Source organism: Atractosteus spatula, chromosome 20, assembly GCF_055471065.1.
Source record: "Atractosteus spatula isolate fAtrSpa1 chromosome 20, fAtrSpa1.hap1, whole genome shotgun sequence".
Taxonomy (NCBI): Eukaryota; Metazoa; Chordata; class Actinopteri; order Semionotiformes; family Lepisosteidae; genus Atractosteus; species Atractosteus spatula.
In genome coordinates this window covers 17,802,599-17,826,661 of record NC_142725.1, presented here as the reverse complement: position 1 = coordinate 17,826,661, position 24,063 = coordinate 17,802,599, and the positions used below count along the sequence as shown (strand labels likewise).

General features: G+C 52.9%; 2 protein-coding genes across 9 annotated transcripts in view; both read right to left on the bottom strand.

Annotated features, from left to right (window-relative positions):
* ptpn11b (protein tyrosine phosphatase non-receptor type 11b) overlaps positions 1–4,322 on the bottom strand; it is a 45,872-nt gene extending 41,550 nt beyond the window's left edge. Inside the window, exons 1-2 of the mRNA XM_088937949.1 lie at positions 3,946–4,322; positions 3,280–3,519 (exon numbers count right to left, since the gene is read on the bottom strand). Coding sequence (XP_088794075.1) covers positions 3,280–3,293 — 14 coding nt within the window. The 5' untranslated portion in view covers positions 3,294–3,519; positions 3,946–4,322. The remainder of the gene's footprint in view (positions 1–3,279; positions 3,520–3,945) is intronic.
* Positions 4,323–6,640: 2,318 nt separating this feature from the next.
* Positions 6,641–24,063, bottom strand: part of agrn (agrin) — a 170,550-nt gene continuing 153,127 nt past the window's right edge. For 7 of the 8 annotated variants that reach the window (XM_088938370.1, XM_088938378.1, XM_088938373.1 and 4 more), the window contains 9 exons: positions 23,212–23,308; positions 22,574–22,738; positions 21,259–21,370; positions 17,038–17,154; positions 16,087–16,270; positions 15,806–15,893; positions 10,624–10,848; positions 10,162–10,265; positions 6,641–9,394 (listed from right to left, as the gene is read on the bottom strand). In XM_088938370.1, coding sequence (XP_088794496.1) covers positions 9,237–9,394; positions 10,162–10,265; positions 10,624–10,848; positions 15,806–15,893; positions 16,087–16,270; positions 17,038–17,154; positions 21,259–21,370; positions 22,574–22,738; positions 23,212–23,308 — 1,250 coding nt within the window. In that variant the 3' untranslated portion in view covers positions 6,641–9,236. The remainder of the gene's footprint in view (positions 9,395–10,161; positions 10,266–10,623; positions 10,849–15,805; positions 15,894–16,086; positions 16,271–17,037; positions 17,155–21,258; positions 21,371–22,573; positions 22,739–23,211; positions 23,309–24,063) is intronic. The other variant, XM_088938371.1, reaches the window with a different exon arrangement.

Sequence of the window (24,063 nt, the reverse complement as noted above, 5' to 3'; positions counted from 1 at the left end):
AACGTGCCTGAGCACACTGGGTACATCCCCCTGTGTCTCTGTCGCCCCACTGATACCTGCCTGCAAGACCCCACAGGAAGCACAGCTCTCCACCCCAACACAGACCCACACCAACAAACCAGGGCTGCCCACTACTTCTCTCTGTCCAGGACACAGCTCTCATTAATTTCACAGAAACGCAGTATTAACAAGGAAACAAAAAGGAGTTACAAAATGTGCACAAGATTACAGCCACACATACCACAAAATTACTATTCAAGGGGATTACAGGATAAGCCGAACAATAAAAAAATCTACTGCTGCCGTCGGGAATAAATACACTGTAATCCTACATCCTCCAGCGTGTGCTAAAAATGGGCTCTTTCAGACTGACACAGGCTCTGCTCAAACAAGAGCAGCAGGCGTGATCACAGTGGATCACTGGGACAAGAGCAGCAGGCGTGATCACAGTGGATCACTGGGACAAGAGCACCAAGGCGTGATCACAGTGGATCACATGAGCCTAGATCCATCTTCCATGTTTTAAAAGGCAAAGGTACAAGATCCTCGAACCCTGGCAATGACGACCCGGAGGGCACGTGGAAGACCGCGCTGCTCTCGGACACTGGGGATTTCTCCAGCCAACATTCCAACATTCCGAGACCCCCCCAGCCCCGCACTTCCTGGATTTTTCCTGGCTTTGGGAACGAAACGCTGGCTTGTGGGCGACTGGCCATGATAATTCCCCTGGATGGAAAACCCCTGTTATTCCAGGTTCCTGTTTTGGTGCCACACAGGGAAGTCCCGGGAAGCTAAGAAGGAGATACACATTTTTGGGAGAACTTGTAAATACCCTTTAAACACAGCAAGGCAATGAAGAGGCTCTCAGCTCTGTCACACACCTGGAAGGACAGCAGAGGCTCTCAGCCATGTCACACACCTGACGGGACAGCAGAGGCTCTCAGCTCTGTCACACACCTGACGGGACAGCAGAGGCTCTCAGCCATGTCACACACCTGACGGGACAGCAGAGGCTCTCAGCTCTGTCACACATCTGACGGGACAGCAGAGGCTCCAAGCTCTGTCACACACCTGGCGGGACAGCAGAGGCTCTCAGCCATGTCACACACCTGGTGGGACAGCAGAGGCTCTCAGCTCTGTCACACACCTGACGGGACAGCAGAGGCTCTCAGCCATGTCACACACCTGACGGGACAGCAGAGGCTCTCAGCTCTGTCACACACCTGACGGGACAGCAGAGGCTCTCAGCCATGTCACACACCTGGTGGGACAGCAGAGGCTCTCAGCCATGTCACACACCTGGTGGGACAGCAGAGGCTCTCAGCTCTGTCACACACCTGGTGGGACAGCAGAGGCTCCCAGCTCTGTCACACACCTGACGGGACAGCAGAGGCTCCAAGCTCTGTCACACACCTGGCGGGACAGCAGAGGCTCTCAGCTCTGTCACACACCTGGCGGGACAGCAGAGGCTCTCAGCTCTGTCACACACCTGGCGGGACAGCAGAGGCTCCTCCGGGTGCTGCGGCAGGCAGGCAGAGACTCTCCCCTGCAGTGACCTGTACGGCCTGTATGAGACCACCATGTGGCAAATGGGAAAACTGGGATGCGAGAGGGCCACGGACTGGGCATCTGGCGTCTGTCCAGGCTCCCAGGCAGACAGCGCGCACTGACCGACGGGAAGGCACTTACAGACGCATTCACGCACAACATCCTCTTCGTACTTAACGCCAGAATCAGTTCTTAATTCTAGTCGTGCCCAAACCCTTCCCGGTAGCTCCTATAAATAAAATGTCTGACGTGCACAGACCAGTCAAAGCGCCGCGAAATGAAAGTCGCTGAGACGCCCAGCCCTAATATTCTCCACAGAAGGGCTAATCCCTTAATCTCTGCCGAATACTCTTGGTTGCCAGTTAATAAAATACAAGAATTATCCAGTAAAGTCCCCCAGGAGAGAATAAATGATATCACTCATGTTGCCGCATCCCCAGGGTCACAAAGTTTCGGGAGAAAGTTGCGCCAGTGACGCAGGAAGGACAGACTATCCACAACACCGTCACGTCACGCCAGCCTGCTCCGACGCGATGACAGCTGTGCAGAACACAAAAGGGAGCACCTAAGCACTCCATTACACTGGCTAGGAAGCGATGTTTCTCGAGCTAAGGGTTTTGTCTTTAAAACCGGAAAACGAAGGAATCCTAATCCGGTTTTAACTCCAGGTTGAGAAACACACTCGAGCGATTTACAGCAACAACACCTCTCCTCACTCCAACGCGCGCGTTGTTCTCGTGGTTTGGTTGACCTTAAAAGGGTTTAGGTAACGAAGTAAGCCAAAACTGCGCCATTATCTGGGCACAGAAGAGCTGTCAACCTCTCAGTCTTCACAGTAAATCGCCCTCGCACTGAAAGCTGCGTCCAGTCCGTCACTGACCCGTCACTGCCTTGGACACGGGAAGCCCACTTCCTTTGAGTCTGCAAACACACCGGACCCCTACAGTACACTTCGACAGACTGACGTCACTCGGAATAAAGGCTCAACTCCAGACAACCCGGGGTGCCCGGCTGAAGAGGGGAACAGCTGCCTCATACTCTGATCCGGTACCCGGCCAGGTCGCGGTGTGCCTCTGCGTCCGTCCCATTTCTGCGGTGCCCGGTGCCCGGCGCTGATGAGAACCAACCCTCTCGGCTCCCTCACACGGACGTGGAAGCACAGCTCGCAAGATTATTCATCATCTTCGAGTCGTCCCATCACGACCCCGCTCCCGCAGCGACACCCCCGGAGCACAGAAGCAGCGGCCATCGTCGCGGTGCAGCCGGCCGGAGGCAACAGAGAACATGACAGCGCAAAACCCCAGAGCCGACCCCAAAACAAACCACACAAACAACGCAGCACCCGTCTCCTTCCACACACGCCTGTCACCGAGACAGCCGCCGCAGGAAAGCCGCACTTCCTGTCTTAATCCCACGACCCTGCGGGAGAGGGGGATCTCAATCACGGGCCCCGCGCGCAGGTGGGGGGCTCAGCATTTCGGTTTCCGCCGACAGCCCGGTCCGGCCCGATCCGGCCCGGCCCCGGCGGGACACCCGCATCTGGAGCGACACAGGAGCCCGCGTCCGCGACGCCGCGGTGTCGGACGCGAGATCAAGCCCGAGCCGAGGCGACACGGGCGGCTCGGAGTCCCGGAGCCCACAAATGTATCCCGCCCGGTCCCGACACCGACACCGACACCGAACTCCCCGCACCCCTGTGGCACCGGCGGCAGCAGCAGCCCTTCGCCTCACCTGCGAGAAGTCATGACCGGTCTCCGCAGGCTGTCCGAGTCCGACCGCAAAAGGGGCTTCTCTCCAGGACCGCCGGACCCCCGAGTGAGGCGGAGCTGTCCTGCCGGAGCCCCGGCGCTGACCAGACCACGCCCCCGGCTCCCGGCGCACAGCGCTCTTAAACGCACAGCGACCCACCGGCGGGCCGCTCTTCTCCACTCCGGCGCTGAAGTCACTGCAGACTGCGGTCATAATAATCTGCTATGGTTTAATGAGAAAAAAAACCAACAACAAGCATCAGACTAAATGTTGAATTTCAATCCCGTGGCTAGAAACCTGGACACGCACGGGTGGCTGCGGTACTGCAGAGGCGCATTAGTAGGAAGTACTTTAATTCAGCTCTTCCTTTTGTTTCTTCCTCGTCTCGAATTAAGAACATTGGCCGTTGCTCTGTGTGAACCGCGTCCGAATCTGGGTTCAGGGTGTCGAAGCGGATTGGATCCAGGTGTTGTGTGCACCGGGTTTTGGCTCCAACCAGGCCGGATTGAACCTGACCCAGTCGTTCACTAATCAGCCGGCGGCCGGCGGTGCCCAGGACGTCTGTCGCTGGGGACTGCCGGCTGCCTGTAAAACGCGGTGTAGCCTCTGCCTCCAGGATCGGGAGTGCATACTGACGTGGGTTCTCACCTGCGCGCCGGTCTCCGCCCGCACCCGGCTCCTCCGCGCTGCCCCGCCTGCGGGGATGTTGTGTCGGACCCACACGACGTGCTCGGGCCGGGGGGGGTCTTGAACACCCCGGTCTGGCGGGGCAGCCAGGTCAGAATTCAGACCCTGTTCGCGTCTCAGAGATGAACTGGACGTTTCAGGGCCGAAGGTCACGGTCTCCTGAGGGGTCCGGCGGTCGGGAGGCCAGACCTCAGGGATCGGGGCTGGAGGGGTCCAGAAACAGTCCTGACTCCCAGAGCAGCTGGTCTGCCCCCCCTCTTTTCTGAGCCGAACCCCGTCCCGGGCGGGATGAGCCCACAAGGCGCGGCGCACGGACGCGTCTCTCTCTACGGCGGCCCGTCAGGTCCGCCCGGGGCTCGCCGTTCAGTTTCGGTTTTTCCGGCCCGTTTGGGGAAATTCGCTTTACAGCGCATTCCCAACGTTAACGACACCGCGACAGATGGCTTTTTGCCAACCAAGAAGTCCGCGCAACAGTGTTACAGCACGATAAGGGTAAGAGAGGAACGATACACTGTTTGGAGGGCATGAAAGATTTCCTGTGTTACTATCACACCTGAGGACACAGTGGCGTCTCCCAGACAGGAGAAGTGTGAACTTGCTGTGGAGGGCCTGAGACACACAGTCCATAATACACTTTGTTTGCCAGCCTCTGTTTGTAGAGGATATTTAAGGTGATCTGACTCACCCCAAATAATTAATGACTTATTTTGACTACCTTTCCCAGTCTGTCACACTCAATGGTAGTGATGTTATCAAACCAGCAAGTGAGACAGTATGTTAAGACACTTTCAGAAAAGCATTAGGATGGTTCCATCTACCTTGGAATAGCTGAGCTTCCTCAGAAAAAAAAGAGTCTCTGTTGTCCTTTTTTATAAATGCTGTCGCAGCACTCGTCCAAGCTCAGGACTGTGTCTAGGACCGGTCCCAAGTCCTTGCAGTCACTGATGATTTCTGCAGTCCGACCACTCGCTACAGTGGGTTCGATGGGTGTTGCATTTTTCCTGAAATAAACGACCAGCTTCTTTGCTTATAAATCATTTAACTGCAAAGAGAACTGCTTTGATGTCACTCTGTCTCGGCCATCGCCAGGCCTTAATCTGGTGTGGGGACTGAGAACCAGTTACCCCCCTCCTGACCCACACTGGTGAGAATTACACCCCTCCTGACTCCTCAGTGGTCAGAATTACCCCCATCCTGAACCACACTGGTCAGAATTGCCCCCCTCCTGACCCACAGTGGTCAGAATGAGCAGCACCACCGCAGAGCAGACAAAGTTTAATTGCTGGAACAAATCCCAGCCAGTTGTTTATTCCTAGAGAGTAAGCGTTCTGTCTATTGACTGCAATAACTTCCTTTCCTATTCCCTTTTGAACTGATTTTGCAATAGAAACCACAGCGATTTCACTAGGAATCTGTTCTCTCTACAGGCAGGTGTACAGAGTGAGGGGAAAATTCATATTGCTGTAGAGAAGTCATGTTGCTGTTGCAAGCATGCAGATCTGTTTGCTTCAGCATCAGGGAGCCGGCAGGTTCAGAGTTGTGTATTAACTAAGCCCAGTGTAACAGTTTTGAAATGCAGCCGAATTGTGAACTTCTCTGCCTTGCTTCACGAGGCTTGAAGGAGCTGCCCAGGGACTCCAGTGCGTGGAGCGTTACTGCCTGTCAGTATTACTGTGTGCACGGACTCTCCCTGCTGCAGACACAGCTGTGTGCCGGCAGGTTATTTATTACCTGTCCCAGTACAGAGTCAGTATTACTGTGTGCACCGACTCTCCCTGCTGCAGACACAGCTGAGTCAGAACTGTGAATTCATTTATTTTCTTAAATCGTAACGCTAAGATCTGATGTTTTACTGTGTGCACTGATGTCTCCTTGCTGTGTGATGGCAGGATGCTAGAGGAGGACGTGCTTTTAGAATTCCTGCCTTCTGAACCCTTCGGAGAAGATGAACCTCTGACAAGCACGTCTGTGGACTGAGGACTTTCTGATCCCTCCAGACAGGAGCTCCCTTGTCTTAACGAAGAATGGCTTCGTTATTCTGCGTGTGAGCAGACTGTGTGTGTACGTGGGTGAAGCCAGCCGGCCTTTATGAGCAATTGAACTTCTCATTTTCCACGCAGAATTACTGCATGGCTTAAGGGCGAATTCCACCACATTTCTTCATAAAAGCTTCCGATTTCTCGTTTTGGGTGCCTAATCCGGCCCCTCGTCACAGTTTCAAGCAGCACAACGCTTGAAGCAATTTTCTTTCGTTGTGGTGTAATTCGGCCTCTGTACAGACTACAGACCAAAACGTCTGGACTCTGAAACACCACATACGCATTAAGAAGTTTAGAACTCAGGACACAGGAGGAAAACAACTTCATTGTTCATGATGTCCCTCCTAACGTGGAATCGCCGGCTCTTAGCCCAGAGCGCTGCTGCTGAGCAGCGAGAGGCGAGAGCTGTGGGCATGCAGCCTCCTTGTCAGGCCCTGCACTTCCTGTTGGCCTCGGTGCCGAGAGTGGTGCCCGGGCTGTGTGTCGAGGCCCCGGCCCGTCTCTCTCTGCCCCTTGTCCCTGCGCCCTAGCGACTGCTGTGTCTCACGGCCCTCTCTTTCTCTGCCTCTTTCCAAGTCCGCCCGCCGCAGAACAAAGACACGCCGGAGGAGGAGGAGGAGGTTTGTACACTTTAATTCATGGTGGCAGGAACACAAGACACAGGTATTGACGTGAGTGACGGTTCTGCGGCGCCGTGCTGATCAGCCCGAGTGCACTGTCCATCAGGTACACCTCGCCCAGCTGTTTCACAAAGGCCCGCCTTCTGTTCCATGTGAAGGAATACGGGCTGGAAAAATACTGTAAAAAACATTCTGGGATTGTTTTGTTATTGTTGTCATTATTTATTATTGTTATTTTTACATTATAGGGATAAAACTAAGGTAGTGGCTAAAGTAAGTGCACAACACAACATGAACACAGCGGTCACCAGAATCAGGCAATTTCCATTGTTTAAGGCATTTCTGAGACGGTACAGCGTGTTGCCAAGTCTGGAATTACAGTATTTCAAAAACCCTCGTTAGTCTGATTTGTTTTTTCTGACGAGGCTTCTGACGGACGGGAACTGTGTTTTCTGCACAGCTGTAAATCTATTACTGTAAAATTTACTAAATCTTTAACGTTAAGCTGCTCAACAAACAAGCCAACCAAGAATGAAGTGTCGTTACGTCAGATCACGCCGTGTTCAGGGCCCTGTTGTGAACTGTGCAGAATCCGGCTGGGAGCTGTGATCACAGCTCACGCTCCACACAGGCCTCCTGTAGCCCCACAAGCCTCGCCCCAAAAACCACAGCTCCCGAAGGAGAGAATACAGACATGTAAAGACCTTCTTTTAAAAAGTCCCAACCCCAGTGACACGGATTTCCAAACGTCAAGATCGTGAATTCCCCACGACTGCATATGTTCTGTTCCAGTGTATCATACAAAAACACCTTGAGATTTATGCGTTACTAATTTACAGTTTAGATCCCAGCTTTGTGCAAAAGTATCTCTAGTAACGTGGAACGTTAGAAAAATAAAAAGCAAGGAACCATTTATAGGGCCACTGGCTTTCTACTGTGAACAAGCACGTTTTTTGTCACTTAATAAATGCAAATTGAGCACAATTTTAAAGTCTTGCAATAATGCACGTTTCAGACCAACAGAACTCTTTGATTACACTGGTTCTCTCTTTATACAGGCTATTCATCCAGCAGCACAAACCCATGCACTATTGTAATTAGTATATTTAGGAGTATTGTTTCCTTCAGGGCAAAGGATGACAGATGCAAAGGATCCTTGTCATTTTTTTCCCAGGTTCTGCAAGAACTGGGCTGCTGAGCCCAAAAGGCATCTGGAGATCGTTTCAGTTTGTTTTTCTTACATTTCAAGAATGGAAAAGGAAGTTCTCAGTTGCTTGTGAACAGAAACCTCACAAATGGACATATCAGTCTTTTCTCCATTTGCCCAAGATGAACGGAGACTCCGGCCCCTGGCGCCCAACCCTGCGCCCTCTGTCGCTGAAGGACTCCTCTGCTTGTGTTACAGCGCCCCCTGGTGGCATGACTATCACAGACGTTTCTTTTGTTTCTCTTTTGGCACATTTTAAACACTTAAACCAATAAAAAGAAGAGAAAACAGTTTTTTTAAAAAAGCAGTTAGCTCTTGTTAACATTAATTATACCGTGAGGCATTAACAATGCAACAAACGCTATCAGTTCCAATTCTCTGTTGTTGTGTTTTTAAGGCCTCTCAGTATGTTTCAAAAAGGCATCTGTTGTTTGGCTCAGTAGCAACCTTTGACGTTCAAACAAAATCTTCACAGAACTTCTCTTTCAAATGCTCATTGCAAGACCGCTACGTCTTTCCCCAGGGTGCGACCTTTTTAGCAAGGAAAACGTTTAGAGAGACAGGAAACACAAAGGTTTTGTCGGCAGGAATTTGTATATCTCATGAGATATGAGGCATGATGAACAGCTAGCAAGACGAACTCTCCCCGTGTGTACCGAAACCTGCACTGGCAGGTGTTTTGCATCAAAATGTTTAAAACGATGTTCGTGTTTCCTAAATCAGAAAGCTGCACAGCTCCACACGTGAGGCGTGGTCATTACACGCGTGTTTCTGTGAAGCCAAGAGCCGCTCTGCGGGGTGAGGCCCACGCACACGCAGAGCTGGAACACTGCTGTCTGTCCCGTCCCAAACGCTACCCTTCAGGATCGGAACACGCTTTGTCCTGTGTGATTTCGCAACGGGAGCTCTGTCCTCCTTACAGCCGGCCGAAAGCAGCTCATTCTTTCATTATCTTACAATCACGTACTGTAGCAAGCTAGAAGTCAGTCACAGGAACGCTCACACATAAATTAATTCTTAAAAGTATAAAAAAGGAACAATAACAACACAGTAACACAAAGGGGCCGGTTCCGCTCGAGAGCATGGCGCCGGACAGTCCTGCGAGGCGGAGGGGAGGGGAGGGGACAGCAGCACCAGCGCCGCCTGCCAGGCTCCAGGCACGAGCGGGGCTTCGGCCTCCCCTCCCAGAGACCTCCACGACACGAGGGGTTGCAGTGCTCGTTCGGAGGATGATTGCGTCCAAAAACAACAGAGGAGCAGAAAACAACAAACCAAACCAAACAAAAAACAAACGAAAAACAACGATGTATTTTCCAATATAAAAAGCAATAAAAGTATACAAAAATAGAAAATAATTACAGCAATAGACAGGGTGGGCGGCGCCGGTTATTTGGCCGAGCAGTGCAGGATTTTGGGGCTGTTTAAGGCGTCCTCCACCAGGTGCAGCTCCAGGCCGTCCACCACCACGTCTTTCACGCAGCCCACGAAGCCCGTGCTGTAGGCCTTGGGCAGCTTCCTGGCCACGGCCAGCTGCTCCAGCCCGCCTGCAGGAGGGGAGGGCACACGGTGAGGGAGACGGAGCAACGGCCATTTTCAAACCGCCTTACCCCCACCGCTCAGGGTCATGGGAGCCCTGTCTCTGCCGACAAGCAACGGCCACAAGGCGGGGCACACCCTGGACAGGACTCACGAGCTCTCAGGAGCCAGTGAACCTACCAGTGTGTCTTGGGCCTGCGCAGAGGAAACGCACTCCACGCAGAGAGCACCCGAGGGATTGAGCCCAGGGTCCCAGCGCTGAGAGGCAGCACTGCCACTGCTATCCTATCACGTTATCATTCTACATGAGAGACCTGGACTGTGAAGAATTAAATTAGATAATGAACCTCATTAAGACGCTGTAGCACAGTTATGTTATAAAAGCACTTGCAAAAGCTGTTTGGAAGAAAGATGCTGGGTTTGCGATCTGAGGAGGCTATTTAAAAAGCGAGATACAAGTAGATTCACAGCCCCCCCCACGGTGAGGGACCCTGAGTCTCACGTCACTGTGCAACAGAGGGAGACCACTCAGCCCACCGACCCCGCCGTGAGATCGGAAGGAAAGCAGCCTCAACCTGCAGACATGAACAAGGCCCCCTTCTTTAAAACACTCCAGGGTCGCAGGGAAAGGGAGTCAAGGTCAGCGCTCTGCAAAACCTGTCTCTGCTTTTGAAATGCAAAATCAGTAGGAAGGTGGTCAGCTCTGGTCAGCAGGGAGACCGGTCACCCCGTGCGGACGAGACTGCCCCCTCTGAGGCCCCGGCTCTGTGCTTACCCAGCCACAGGGTGCCGTCGGTGTCCAGCTGCGTGGCGGCCAGGGGTGACGAGCCGGTGACCGGCGCCTCGTTGTCCACCTGCAGGGAGCCGTCTCTCAGAGCCCTGCGGACACACGGAGAGCAGGGTGCTTCAGCCCCGGCTTAACCCCAGGGAGCCCCCGTTTCCGAGAGCAACCGGAAGAGCTGAGAAGGTGCAAATGTGAACGAGACTGCCGGAGCGGGGGGAGAAGAAGGACCGCTCCTCCCATGTTTTTCTCACTCGGACCTCCACAGCCTGTGCCCTGTCCGCACTGGGACATCGTGACCCCTGTAATTCTGCAGGGCCCCATTAAACACGAGGCCCTGCACAGCTGCCGTGACGGCGCCACGAAACCGGGTCCGGGAAAAGACAAGGCAAGGGTGGGCAAACCGCGGATTTACTCAGGAACAGATTTCCTGGGAGGTGCTGGTGCGCGCCCTACCTGCTGGCCTTGATCCGGACCCAGCGGTTGGTGTTGACCCTGACCGTGGACTGCAGCACGACGGGCTTGGAGCCCAGGTCGTAGGTCATCTGCACGCGGCCGTCCACCAGCGCCAGGGCGATGTAGTCTGAGCGCTCCACCCCCTTACCGCTCCACAGCAGCAGGCCGTGCGTGGCCTCCGTCTTGATGCTGAGCTCGAACCTGTTCACCAGCAGGGCCTTCTCGCTGCGGGAGGGGGAGGAGACGCGCGTCAGGGCCCAGCACGACCGCCAGCGCGGCCGCGGGTCAGCGTGGGCCCGCATCGTGTCCGCAGGACACCGGACGCTCTGGCACAGCAAATCCGGTCTCTACCAGAACTGCCAGAGCCCTTCCGACAGCAGCCGCCCAGTACCAATTCACCAGCAAGCCCTGCCTGAGGGGACTCACGAGCTTGAGCACTTGTTGCCACACACACCCCCTGGCCAGTGCTCTCTCTGCGCTGGGTGGATATCAGCTGCTTTGTGCCTCCTATTGAGAGAAATCCTCCCACTCAGGGTCTGTTGTGGGAGCAGCTGGTGTTTGTACTTGTGAATCCCGCTGGGAGCCTGCTGTGATGTTCCCAGGCATCGAATTCGGCTGCTGTGGGCAGCAGAGACTGTCTCCGCGTCAAACAGCCGCCTCTAATCCAGGGGTGAGATGTGTGCTGCTCTTCCCACTGCGCTGTACACAGCTTCGCCCCCACTTCTGAACAGCTCGCGCAAAAACACAGGAAGATCCAGAACCAGGGAGACTTCGCCCGCCTAGCGGAACGCCTCTCTCTGGCAAACGCCAGTTTCGTGCATCTCTGCTTGAATATAAACCCAAGCGTGGTAAATAAATTCAGTTTCTTGTCAGGTTTGTTTCGAAAAGCCCCTGTTCTCATGTGCTAAGACTCAAGCGAGCCATCGTTTTCTCTCCTGCTCATCCTGCTCATCACTTCCCTGCGGCGGGGCTGTAATGTTTCGTCCAGATACACTGTCACAGCTGGCAACATCTGCAGGAGCTCGAGACGTGCTAGGGAATACAATCTGTTCCTTTTGAAAAAGAGTCCGCTGGTGCAAAATGCTTATCATTAACTGAAATGTAAAATAAGAAATGCCAGCTCTCTATCTCCAGCATACGCTAAGGATATTCCGAGACTGATCTCCACACAATAAGCAGCCAAGGTTGGGCATCTAATGCGTTTTCTTAAATACGCTTCTCCCTGATCCCGGGCCCTGCTGTTTAGAATCAGAGCACTGTTTGCTCTGGGGTGTCCTGGGACGCCGAAGAACGAGCGCACGGCAGAGCGTGAGGCGAGACACACACAGCTCGGTCTGCTCTGACTGCTGGGACAAAAGAGATTTCGGGGTTCAAGGCCTGTCAACGGAGCACTGGGACACACACGGAACACAGCACGCACACTCACGAACGGGCGACGAACACAGAGAACAGAGCACAGAGCACAGGGCACAGGGCACAGGGCACACAGCACGGAGGAGCAGGGCGCAGAGAGAGGCCCTTTGCCCAGACTCGTAAGCACACAGGACACACAGATGCGCTGCAAGCGGCCGCCAGCTCGGAGACCCCCCCAGGTGTGGGACAGCGCCGCCGGGAGTTTGCTGGAAACGGGGTTCGGGAAAGGGGCCTCAGCAGTGGAGAGGACCCGAGTCCAGCCTGCGTGCCGCTGCTGGCCCCCCTGCAGGAGCACAGCGGTGAGCATTCAGGGGTTCCCCGTCCCTATCCCGCCCTCTCCCAGGCAACGCCACGCACTCCGGCTTTTCCTCACCGCGTCGGTGTGAAGGACAAGCTGAGACACCCTGGGATGTGTAAGGATCATTTACTGAGCTCGGTGTCAGCCTGAGCCGCAGTCATGCCAGAAAGGCTCTTCTTATTAGCGCAAACAGCAGACGCCCGATTATCTGCCCTACGGGACTATCTCTGGCTTGACAGACTGAGGAAATGGAGCGGGCAGGAAGAGACAAAATCCTGGATTCTGCTATTGCTTGATCTTCCAAGCAGGCACGCAGTGCTTTCCTGGGTCTCCTTTAGATGACCTAACCTTCCCAACACAGGAGCCTGAGCTTCAGTTCCAGGCCAGAGCGTCTGGATCCTGCAGGACCACAATTTCCCAGCTCTTTAAATCACTTGTCCTCTCGATCTCTGTGCGGTTTGCACTCAGATATAAACACCCTGTAATGTACTCTGATTGAAACCCACACAGTGGAGCCCACGTACTGTAGAAGGTCTGTTCAACACCTTCAATTATACAGAGGGATTCCAGAGCGAACTCATTCTGCACTTCCCCCTTCCTGCAGAACAGATTTCCGTGGACCTCTCCTGCAGACGGATGCCAGGGAGAATGCCCAAGGGACTGAGATCCGGACTAAACGTCCCGTGCAGTCCTGGATGAGACAAACACCTCTGCACTTGCCCAGAACTGAAGCCCTAGCAAAGAGTTCTCCTGGGGGGGACACTGTCACCACAGGGGTCGCTGCTAGCCACTGGGCACGCTCGTTTTCCAGGGCGCGTTCAGGGCTGGGGACCCACGTGGAGTCGGGTTGCACGAGCACTTCCTGTGCTGACAGGATGTCCTCCCCAGAGCAGGAAAGTCATGCAGCGGGACAGCGGTGGAGACTCACCTCTGATCCGAGGGAACCTCCAGAGCTTCGGGACTTAGGAGCAGAAAGAAAATGAAGGCATGCAATAAGCAAGTGTTCAAGAGCAGTTAATGCAATCCAGGGGGAATACAGCTAACTTTACTGCAGATGATCCCGGCTCTGAGCGGTAGGTCTGGCACTAGACAAAGATGAAAGCTTGGTGCTCGAGCTGTTACACGCTGAGCAAAATTCCTGCTCCACAGCAAACTAGTCAGAACAGCAACTGGGCCCTGTTCGCCAGCAGAAAAAACTAAGCCCTCATCCAGCTGCAGTCTAGACCAGTGTTTGTGCTGCAGCTGAGCAGGCAGGGCAGCAGAGCCCCGCCAGGCCGAAACAGTTGTTCCTTTTAAAAAAACAAAAACGGTTTAATAAGATTACGAGTGAGAGAAGGCCAAGATCTGATCACAAAAAAAAAATAAAAAGACAGAAATGACTGACAATGGAGATGTCTTCCTGCACAGCAGTGTGAATGTAACAGATCAGTACCAATCTGGGTGAAATGCAAAGTTCCACGCCAAAAAGTGTGAAAGTCTTTTACAGACTGTCTGGAGCCGCGGCCGACACACAGCAGCCTGCGCTCGCTGGTCTATCTGAGGAGCTCATTAACTGGCAAAGCCCCGGGTTCGAATGAAATGGCAACACTCCTGTGAAGAGGCGTTAACACGCAGCCTGCCAAGGGCACGCCCTGGGCTCCCTGGCGCCCGCAGAGGAACGTGGGCGCCAGGGCATCATCCCTTTAGCGCCTTACTTGCATAAGACAATTCCTTCATTAACATTCTGGTCTCTTTGGAGTCTGTCATGAGAAATTCTGAATGCAGATATGCCATAAAAAATGACACCGCTTAAAGACAAAAAGACCTTTCTGTGGACTTTGCTCACCATACATCACAGCAAATCACGGCTCACGCTCTGCTGCGTTCTGCACAGTTGCTTAACAAGCTAATTAGCCAGAAGAAGCAGATCATTTCTCTCCCTCGACATTAGTGAAGACATCTCTTTTTTACTCAAGTATAAAGGATGGCAATTTCTTGCTCTTCCTCATCTCACAAAAAGGATAAGAGGCAGGAAAAGGACACTGTAGCCCAACGGTGGCTTGAGCGTGTTGAGGTGATGATAAGAAATAAACCAAAAGAGCACTTTTTGTCAAAAAACGAGTTGTACATTGAAATATGGCAGTTATTGTGATCCTGGTGAAAGACGTGAATAAAAATGTGTTTTTCAACCATCCATCCATTTTCTAACACAACTTCATTCAATTCCGGGTCGCAGGGGAGCCGGAGCCTATCCCAGCAAGCACTGGGCACAAGGCGGGGTACACCCTGGACGGGACGCCAGTCCACCGCAGGGCACACAGACACACACAGACACGCACACTCACACTGCGTCTATCAACCGTGAAGAAGTATTCAGAGCTGGAGTCTCGCATGCATGAGATCACTTTAACGCTGTTTTATACAAAATGCACAATCCTGCAAGCATGCCGTCATGCGTCCAAGGTTTGGGGACATGTCTGCAATGATTTTACAAAACGGAAAAAGATGGTGATATCAGAAACAGCCTGTACAACACGAGCAGCTGGGCAGGCCGTTCGAGCACTGCGTCATGGCACCGCTGCCAGCAGCCTCACTGCTTTCTGTCTCTCTATCCTCACTGAGGTCATAGCGAGAGACAGACTTCACCGAGGACTTGAAAAGGCATCTGAGTGACTTATGTCACCAGAGCTTTCCGCTCAGGGTTAGTAAAGATGAAGAGTGAAAATACAAAACCCAGAATGCATCAGGACTCTACTTACTCTGGGATCTCATTGGTCAGTTGGCTTGAGAGCAGGAAAGAGACAACAGGAAGACATGTGAGACAGACAGATAGACAGACCGACAGACTGACAGGCCTCAGACTGGGACTCCCCACGCACAGATAACGCCACGCAGACAAAGACGAACATTCGAGCACGGCCCTCCAGCGGAGGGTGAGGTTGGTTCTCGCCAATCCTCTGCTGTGCTGAAAACACATCTGGCTGTGTGTGTGATGAGAAAAGCAGCGGTACGAGACCGGGACGGCTGAGCTCCCTGCCTGCCACCGGACACAGTGCAGCTCTCAGCTGCTCGCTCCACACTGCACTCAAGCCTCTGTCCGAACGCGGCAGGAATCTAAACAGCACGCACAAAAATCACACAGGCTGTACTTCACAGCTCTGCCTGGACCTGACACAGAGCTACAAGACTGTTTCGGCCAGGACAGCTCATCCATGTGGCCACAGCTCATGGCGCTCCTTCAGTAAGAGCAGCAGGCTGAGCTCCGGACCGCCCCGCCCTGACAGTAATGCGGGCTCAGGGGGCAAAGAGCAATCGTTCCTTACGGCCTCTGACCCCCCCGGACCTCCGGAACAGGAGGCCGGGGCGCAGCGCCGATCAGAACTGGGACGCGCACGGTTCTCGGCCCAAGAGCTGCTCCACTGCAGCAGAGCCACGGCCGTCTGGACCGAGCCCCGGGGTCCGCGCGCGCGCCGCGACGGGGGAGCCCCTCACCTCTTGGTCACAGCGTTGTGATACTCCAGGAACGTTCGCCCGTCGAAGGCGATGGCTTCCACCTCCCCCGCTGACTTCTCAATGATGGCTGGGGGGCAGAGGTAAGGAGGGTGAACTCAGACACAGCTTTTCGATAAGTCAGTTCGATAGGCCTGTCATTGTTTGATCCAGCTAACCAGCTGTGCAAACTTCAACAGCCACATTAATTAAGCAATTATGAGCCATTTAAGCAGCTGAAGTCCGATTAGGCAGTGAAGAGCCCGGAGGCCCTGAGCTCTCACCGTTCTCACAGCGCCCGCCCGTGAAGCCGTGCTGGCAGACGCACTCGTAGCTCTCCAGCAGGGGGCGACACAGCCCCCCGTTCTGACACACGTTCTGGGAGCAGGGGTGCTGCTGGTACATGGAGATGTCCACAGAGTTCAGGGCGTTCGCTCGCTTCAGAATCGGAGTCCCCATCAGCGTGATCTGGGCGAGAGCAGATCGGTCCCAAACAAGTTCAAAGTTCACATTCATTTGTCATTCCAGCCTTATACAAGTATACAGTGGAACGAAATGTTGTTCCTCCTGGGCCACAGTGCAAATACCGTGCAAATACTGGTGCAAATACTGCAGTTCAACTCCTAGTTTAAGAACTTGACGGTGGAGTAAAAAACAGGTACAGTTTGCAGCTGCGCTGGCCGAGGCGCAGATGCGAGCCCGAAGCCAGTACAGAATACTCTACATGTTAAATGATATGCGCAGAGATTAAACATCCCACCAGCTTGCAGAACCATGAAGAATGGAGGGCAGCTCCGAAGAGGAGGAATAGCGATCCCGCGGGTGAGAGGCAGACAGCGGGAGTTCTGTCCTGGGGGAGGAATTCTGTTGAGACGTTATAGCTGTGATTTATTCCAACCTCTTCTGCAGTGGGAGAACAGGCATTTAACAGCTCCCCTGGGCTATGATAGGATACTACAGCTTTGACAAGCAACCTGGGCTTGACATCTTGACATCTCAGCACCTTGATCAGGGGCAGAGTCTGGGTAACAGACCCTTTACGTTAACGTGTGGCCCTTTGAAGAGGAACATGTCAGAAGGGCTGTAGCCTGTTCAAGGAGTGAGAACCCCACATTCTCTGACTTCATTCACCCACATCCCTGGAATAACAGCATAACACAGCTGTATCTGTACAGAAGTGCTCGTAGTGAAGCTGTCTTGGGGGCCGGGATGGGGGCGGTCACTTGACCTCTCACCTTCTGAACCGCTCCCTTGAACCCGTCCTTCAGAGCGGCGGCTCTGGCCAGCCTGCTGAAGTCCGGCGCTCCGCCGATGAAGAGAGAGTCCTTGAGGTTCAGCGCGGTGTGCTGGTTCTGAAACACAAGGCCCGTCGCGTCAGGCCAGGCAGAGAAGGAGTGACCGCAGACCACAGGCCTGACCCTTCCTGCCCCCTGCTGGCCCGCTCTGGAACTGCATGGGGCTGAACCTCTGTGAACTGAAGCCCAGCTTCAGCTCCAGTGGCCTGTGCCACTGCCTCTCATGCCCTGGTCACATCACTCTCTGTGCCTCTCTCTGCATAAGATGGCCCTTTTAAAAAGTTCTTGTATTTTAAAAAATAAGAAAGCAGGCATTCATCTTGAAAGTATATAAAATCAAGGTACTCAAAGAAGATTGTACTTGACGTTTCATGACTTTGATATTGGTGCTGGGTCTCTTTACCATGGAAAAGATCTAACAACTGATGAAGAGCAGTAAACTATAGTTTGGATGTAATTTAAAATCTGGTTTATCACTGAAACAATGATCAACCTGCACAAACACCCTGCAATTAAAGAAGAACTTTCCAATTAGGGCCACACTAATTAAAGAAGGCTCTTGACTGTATGTAGGGCAGTGATTGCCTGAAGGGAAATCCTGGCTAATTGCTGTGAAAAAGAGCAGCAGCTGCTGTGTACGGTGCTGGCTGCTGGTGGCAGTATTTCTTCTGTTCACAAGGCTGAGCAGGGAGACAGGGAGACAGGGAGAGACAGGGAGACAAGGAGAGGTAGGGAGGTAGGGAGGTAGGAAGGTAGGAAGGTAGGGAGGCAGGGAGGCAGGGAGACAGGGAGGTAGGGGCAGGTAGGGAGGCAGGGAGAGGCAGGGAGAGGCAGGGAGAGAGGGGGAGGCAGGGAGACAGGGAGGTAGGGAGGTAGGGGGAGGCAGGGAGGCAGGGAGGCAGGGAGAAGCAGGGAGGCAGGGAGAGAGGGAGAGAGGGAGAGAGGGGGAGGCAGGGAGGTAGGGAGGTAGGGGCAGGTAGGGAGGTAGGGAGAGGTAGGGGGAGGCAGGGAGGCAGGGAGAGAGGGAGAGAGGGGGAGGCAGGGAGGTAGGGAGGTAGGGAGGTAGGGAGAGGTAGGGAGGCAGGGAGAGAGGGAGAGAGGGGGAGGCAGGGAGGTACACAGAAGAGTCTTACAGAAAGGAATCTCCAGCTCGTGCTGGCGAGGTCGGGGAGTGTTGTGTGTGTGTTACTGCGTGCAGCGCTGATGTGGCAGCAGTAAGGAGGGAGACACGAGAGCAGGGACAGGGACAGGGACCAGAACGTATGGGTGGCTCGCGAGGGTACGGTCCACAGAATCTCTGTTTGGCTCTGGACCTGCATTCCAACCTCTTATCAAACAGATTTTCCAGCCTAAAGCCCAATATCAGCAAGGGCCTCTGTCCCAGAGAGAAAGTGTTCTTGCTCTGAGCGCTGGCGTTCTTACTCACTCGGCTCGGTGGTTTATCTGTCAGGTGCAAGCCAAACAGAGCTATTCAGCAAATGCTTCTACTAGAACACATGAAATGGCTCCTAAGGAAACACCCCTTTAATGCTACTGTTCTAATTATGAGTAAGGGAACAATGGAACTGAGATGAAGAAGACGCTGGCACACAATGACGTGAAATGCCGACAGCCTGATATGACTTGGGACACGGATCATTTACCTTTCGAGATTTCTTAAATCCAGACAGCACAGAAAAGGGAGAGGGGACAGGGGTTGAAATAAATGGAGAGAGAGAAGAGGGCGTCAGTAGGTAGCAGCATCCAGTGCACAGAGCAAAAACAGATCATGCAGGACCTCACTCATGACCGTTCAGCACTGTACATCTGCTAACAGATGTTTTACCACACTTGTGCCTTCGCTTAGCCAATTTCTACAGCTTGCATCACGCCTGACCCCAGCCCTTGCACTTGCACACCTTACACTGGCACAGTAAACCTCTCTCAGGCTTGAGCTGCACACAGACACACACCCAGCGACGGCCTCTCTGCAGCAGCCCTTGTCCAAAACTCACTTCCAGGACCTCGGCGGTGAGATTGTGTCACAAAGGGACTGATTTTCAGAGGCGGGTAGCTACGTTCTGTATTTTGAGATTGCAGCACAGCAGCGACCTTTACATAACATCTTCAACAAAAAGGATCTGGAAAGATTTCTTACGTTTGTCAACACTAGCCTGCAGCTCCATAAATTACAAGTGTTTTTCTCCTTCAAACAGCACTCGCTATCTCTCCAGCAGGATTTAAATCCAATAATGAGACATGCTCCCCCTTGCCCTAACAAGACGCAAGTGACTTTGTATCAGAAACACAACTCCATAATTAGACGTTTCTGTGTTAAAACATTACAGATGACTGGGAGGTTATTAGATTATTTCCAAAACGGATCTTAGTAATAGGATGTTTTACTGCTTATTTCATTAATTTGCCTAGTGCTCCATGCAGTTGTTTTTTCCAAACACCTGCGGCTCAGGTTGACATTCTGTTGCCTGGATACGTAACTGAGCTGAGCAAACGCACAGTGGCTGCTGCAGAGAGGCCCTGGGCACCTGTGTGTCCAGCTCCGAACACAGGCCAGACCCAGGGCACAAGGCGCAAGCTCTTGTCACGTTTAGAGATCAGCAGCCTTCTGGCTGAATGCTGCAGATCCGACTGATCTGGCACCGATGCCAGTGTGAAATCCGTGTTAACAACATCGGATTACTTGCAAAAATCTGTTCAAACACATTTATTAATCAGCAACAATACAAATACACAAAAACCAGAAAAGGAAAAAAGGTCAGACCACTTTATACCCAAAAGTCAACTACTGTATATAACTGGGCATTGCCAGAAAGTCTGGTGAAGGCTTTATAACCTGGAGCCCATCCTTGTAGCATAGCTTTCACCCTGCATTGTAAGACACACTCACACCCTGGACAGGACATGAGTGTGCTGTAGGACACACTCACACCCTGGACAGGACACCAGAGTATTGCAGGACACACACACACTCTGAATGGGAGGGGGCTCTGCCTCTGCTCCATTAAGCAGAGAAGGGCCGTTCAGCGATGCCCAGCTGATTCCCTGATACCGGGAACGCCACTTCAGAAGAGCAAAGCTAAGCTGAGGCCTCATTTCAATCACTTCACATCGCGCTGCCAAAGGTTCTCATGCTCCCAATCAGCTGATTGCAATTTGCTCACACCAGCCTGACCTCTGTGCTGGCAGAGTTACTCAGAATGAATCACTCAGGGGGCTTTATCTGTAGTCAGTAATTGCTTTTTAAGCAGAAACAAAACTACTGTGCAAAACCACTCAAATGCTGAAACTTTGCCAGGAGATGTTTTGTTCCTTGGGAAAGCAGGCTGGTTTGTGCAAAACACCCACCTTCATCCTGGACCGGTTTATCACAGGTGCGCTTTTAGACCAGGGCTCTGAAACCTTGGCCCTGGAGACCCACACACCTGCTGGCCCTCACTCCAGCCAGTCTCTTTACTCAGTCAGGCCCTTCATTTTACTAAGAGGTGACGCGATTGGAACAGTTGTTTTTCTGCTGACAAGTTGTAATTTCATGTTATTTGTGAAATGCAATACAGTGGTAAAGAGGCGAACTCCAACGTGTTTAAGAGCTGGAAAAATACAGTTTAAATGTATAATTTACTCCAATTATTAAGCTGTTTGAAGGTCCCAGTGTGGGGGTCCCCATGACCAGGACTGGGGAGCCCAGCTTTACACCAGGGGTCTGGAAATTCCTGGGGGGTCTGAATTCATCTGGGTTTTTGTTCCAATTTATACAGCTGATCTGTATAAGACTGCTCACCAGGCTCTGATGAGATTTATAAGTAACTGCACCTTGAAGCAGCCAGCGGCTCTATCAGCTGTAAGAGACCTCAAGAATTACCCCAGCTGTGTCTGATTTCGAAAACAACGGTGCTAAGTGTTCAATCGACACCCGGAGCTGGAGGGAAAAGCAGGGGCCCCGGGCCCTCCAGGAAGCCAGTTTTGACCCCGGGCAGGGCTGTGCCGAGGAATCCTGTCCCCCTCCACAGCCCGTGGGAAGCCCGGTGTGCGCCAGGAGAGAGAGGAGCGATCGGGATCGGCGCCCACAGTGACTCCAGGTCCGCCCCGCAGACTGGGAGTCCCCGTTCACCCTGGAGCGCAGCGGGGCCACAGGCCGGGCTCGGCGGCGGCGTCACCCCTCACCGGCGACTCCCCCCTCACGCGGTCCTTGTCGTTGACGTTGATCTCGCCCTTGCGGCTGGCGCGCTCCAGGCTGACCGTGTTCCAGACGTCCATCTTGATCCTCTCCTTGCTCCTGGGGGCAGGAAACAGCAGGCCGTGAGCGAGGCTCAAAGGGAGCCGCCCGGAGCTCGCCCCAGCGCAAGAGCGTGTACTGTACTCGTGCTCTGCCAGTTCTCCAGGCACTGACGTTAAGGGCTACAGATGTGCACATCAGTTTCATCGCAGGGAGTTGACGGACCCTCTCTGGTTTTTGACGGTACGCCAGGTGAACCCGATGGAATTGTCAGTGATACTGGGCCCGATTTCTAAAGGTGAGGAGGAGACTTCGTCTTTTAAGGAAAAAAAGAACGTCCGTAACTACAAAAAGCACTTAGAAAAGCAAGGCTTTCGGACAGAGAACAAAGTACCTGCGACCGCTACAGTATTTGGTAGGAACGAACTGCTCAATAACCAGCTATTGAAGTACAGAGCTGTGTTTTAGCACAGTATTACTTCTCAACTTGTCACACTCAGTTCACCACTGTTATTGTAAAATATCCTTTTACAGTAATGGCAGGTTATTATAGAACACTAATACAGATATTCTCATGAAGTTACCCCTGACTGTGTGATTCTGCTGTGGGGAGCTTTCAGAAGATACAGATGCAGCTCAATACTGGAGCTGTGATCCGGGCTGAGACTGTCCTGACGGGTTTAGTTCGAATGTGCTTGGTTTGAGGCCACGTGGGTGAGTTAGTTAGGACCCCCTGACCACAGGGCAGGACCTTGGCCCTTTGAAACTTAATGTGAGGGGAGACAAAGATGAGATTTTTGGGGTTTTAATTTATGAACCAAGGTTGGTTCCTCTAGATTTTGTGTCTTGACAGATCCGCTGTTTCTCCTTTAATTTAACGGGGACACAGCTGATGGGTGACACCCATCTCTTCTTCTCTCCAACCTGTTTGTCTCGCAATCCATTCTTCCGATAACCGAACTGGCCTCCCGTGTCGTTTCACGTTGGGTTATTTTCAGCTCGTCTCGTGCAAGACATTTGCTTACAAGTTATTCCAGCACCAAATATCCATCTACTATTAAACAGCACTGCAACACTGCAAATCCTACTGATTCATAAAGAGTGTCTGAACTGCGGGTGGACTGCCACACCTCTTCTCTGCATCGGGACACAGGTCCGTTAAAAGGCAGTGATGACACTTTCAAGTGGAAGTGAAGCTGCTTGAAATGAAGACCGCAAACACAAAGCAGCCCTGTGTGTCCTCTTCCAGCCCCCCGAGCTCACCTGATCACAGCCGGGCCCTTGCCCAGGTCGTATCGGAACTCCAGGAACCCGTCGCTCAGAGCCAGGGAGATGAAGTCCCCTTTGCCGTCCGTTTTCTGCCCGTTGTAGAAGATCATGCCATTGGGGTCCTTGGCCAGGAACACCAGCGTCAGGCTGACTTTCTGCCTGCAGGGACACAGCACAGAGGAGCCTTACCGACGCCCCGATGCACGTGCTCCCCAAAACCCATGGGGCCCGCACCTCCTCCTGCGCAGAGTCAGGCTCGCAGCCCAGATGGAGATCATTTCGCACAAGCATATTGAATCTGGGAGAGTAACAGATGAGGCCTGCTATTTTCACTCCAAAGTGGCCATATATTCCCATCAAATTGCTCCATAAAATTAAAATTAAGCTGGCGCCATTAAAATTAAACAGAGCCATAAACTTCCATTGCCCTCTTCCAATGAGCAACACTAATGTACCACCTGCCGTTCGTTCCCCCGCCTCTGTTCACAGCCCAGCCAGCTAAAACACAAACAAAACCCAACAAAACCGTGTCTGAAGCCTCCGAACCCTGACCGCTCATTTATCCTCAAAGTGAGCGGAGAGGCCGCCGCACAGAGAGACACGGGCTGCAGGCGAGAGGGAGAGGGACTCACTGCAGGTCGTGTCCGTAGCTCTGCAGTCCCTTCAGCTCCAGGTACGAGTCCCCGTTGAAGAAAGGCATGAAGGTCTCACTCGCGCCACTTCTCGATTCTGTCAGACACGAAGGAAACAAACAGGAAGGGCCGCCTGTTAGCGCCTTCCCAGACGACAGGCGCCTGACGACACTCAGAACCACACGAGGAGCGCCACGCAACGGGGCTCACGGAGGCGCGCACACCCGTAGGGGTGACACAGCGTCCGAGAGCGAGGTCAGAGAATCCCAGCTGCCGACAGGCTCCCTGAATTCCTGGACTCCAGGTGACTCTACTGCTGTGTCAAGTCCCAGTCATGAAAGATCCCAGCATCTCGGCCTCCACAATATGTCTTGGGAAACCCCTGACTGTATCGTTATCCCTCTTGATAACTCCAGCATTGGTTTGAACTTGACTTTCAACCTTGTGCTGTTGCTCTTCAAACACAATTGGAAACAACAGGGGGTCAGCCTTATCTGCTTCCTGTCAGATTGTGTCTCCATCAAAATTGTTGAGTTGTCTCTCAACAAGCACTCATAGCGTATGTTCTTAAGAGGGGTTCAGGGCTGAGTGCAATGGTCCTGATTAGTTGTTACTGCTGTTGTACTACTTGTTAATTTTGGAGATTAAAAGCCCTGATCATGCTCTGCAAAACCTGCTGATGATAGGGGGAAAAACTAAAACAGCACCAAGGACGAAATGTGCAGGAGAACTGCAACACTGAGACTGGACAGTAACTGATCCCACTGTAACTGGCCAGAGATTGATCCCACTGGACAGTAACTAATCCCACTGCAGCTGGACAGAGATTGATCCCACTGGACAGTAACTAAT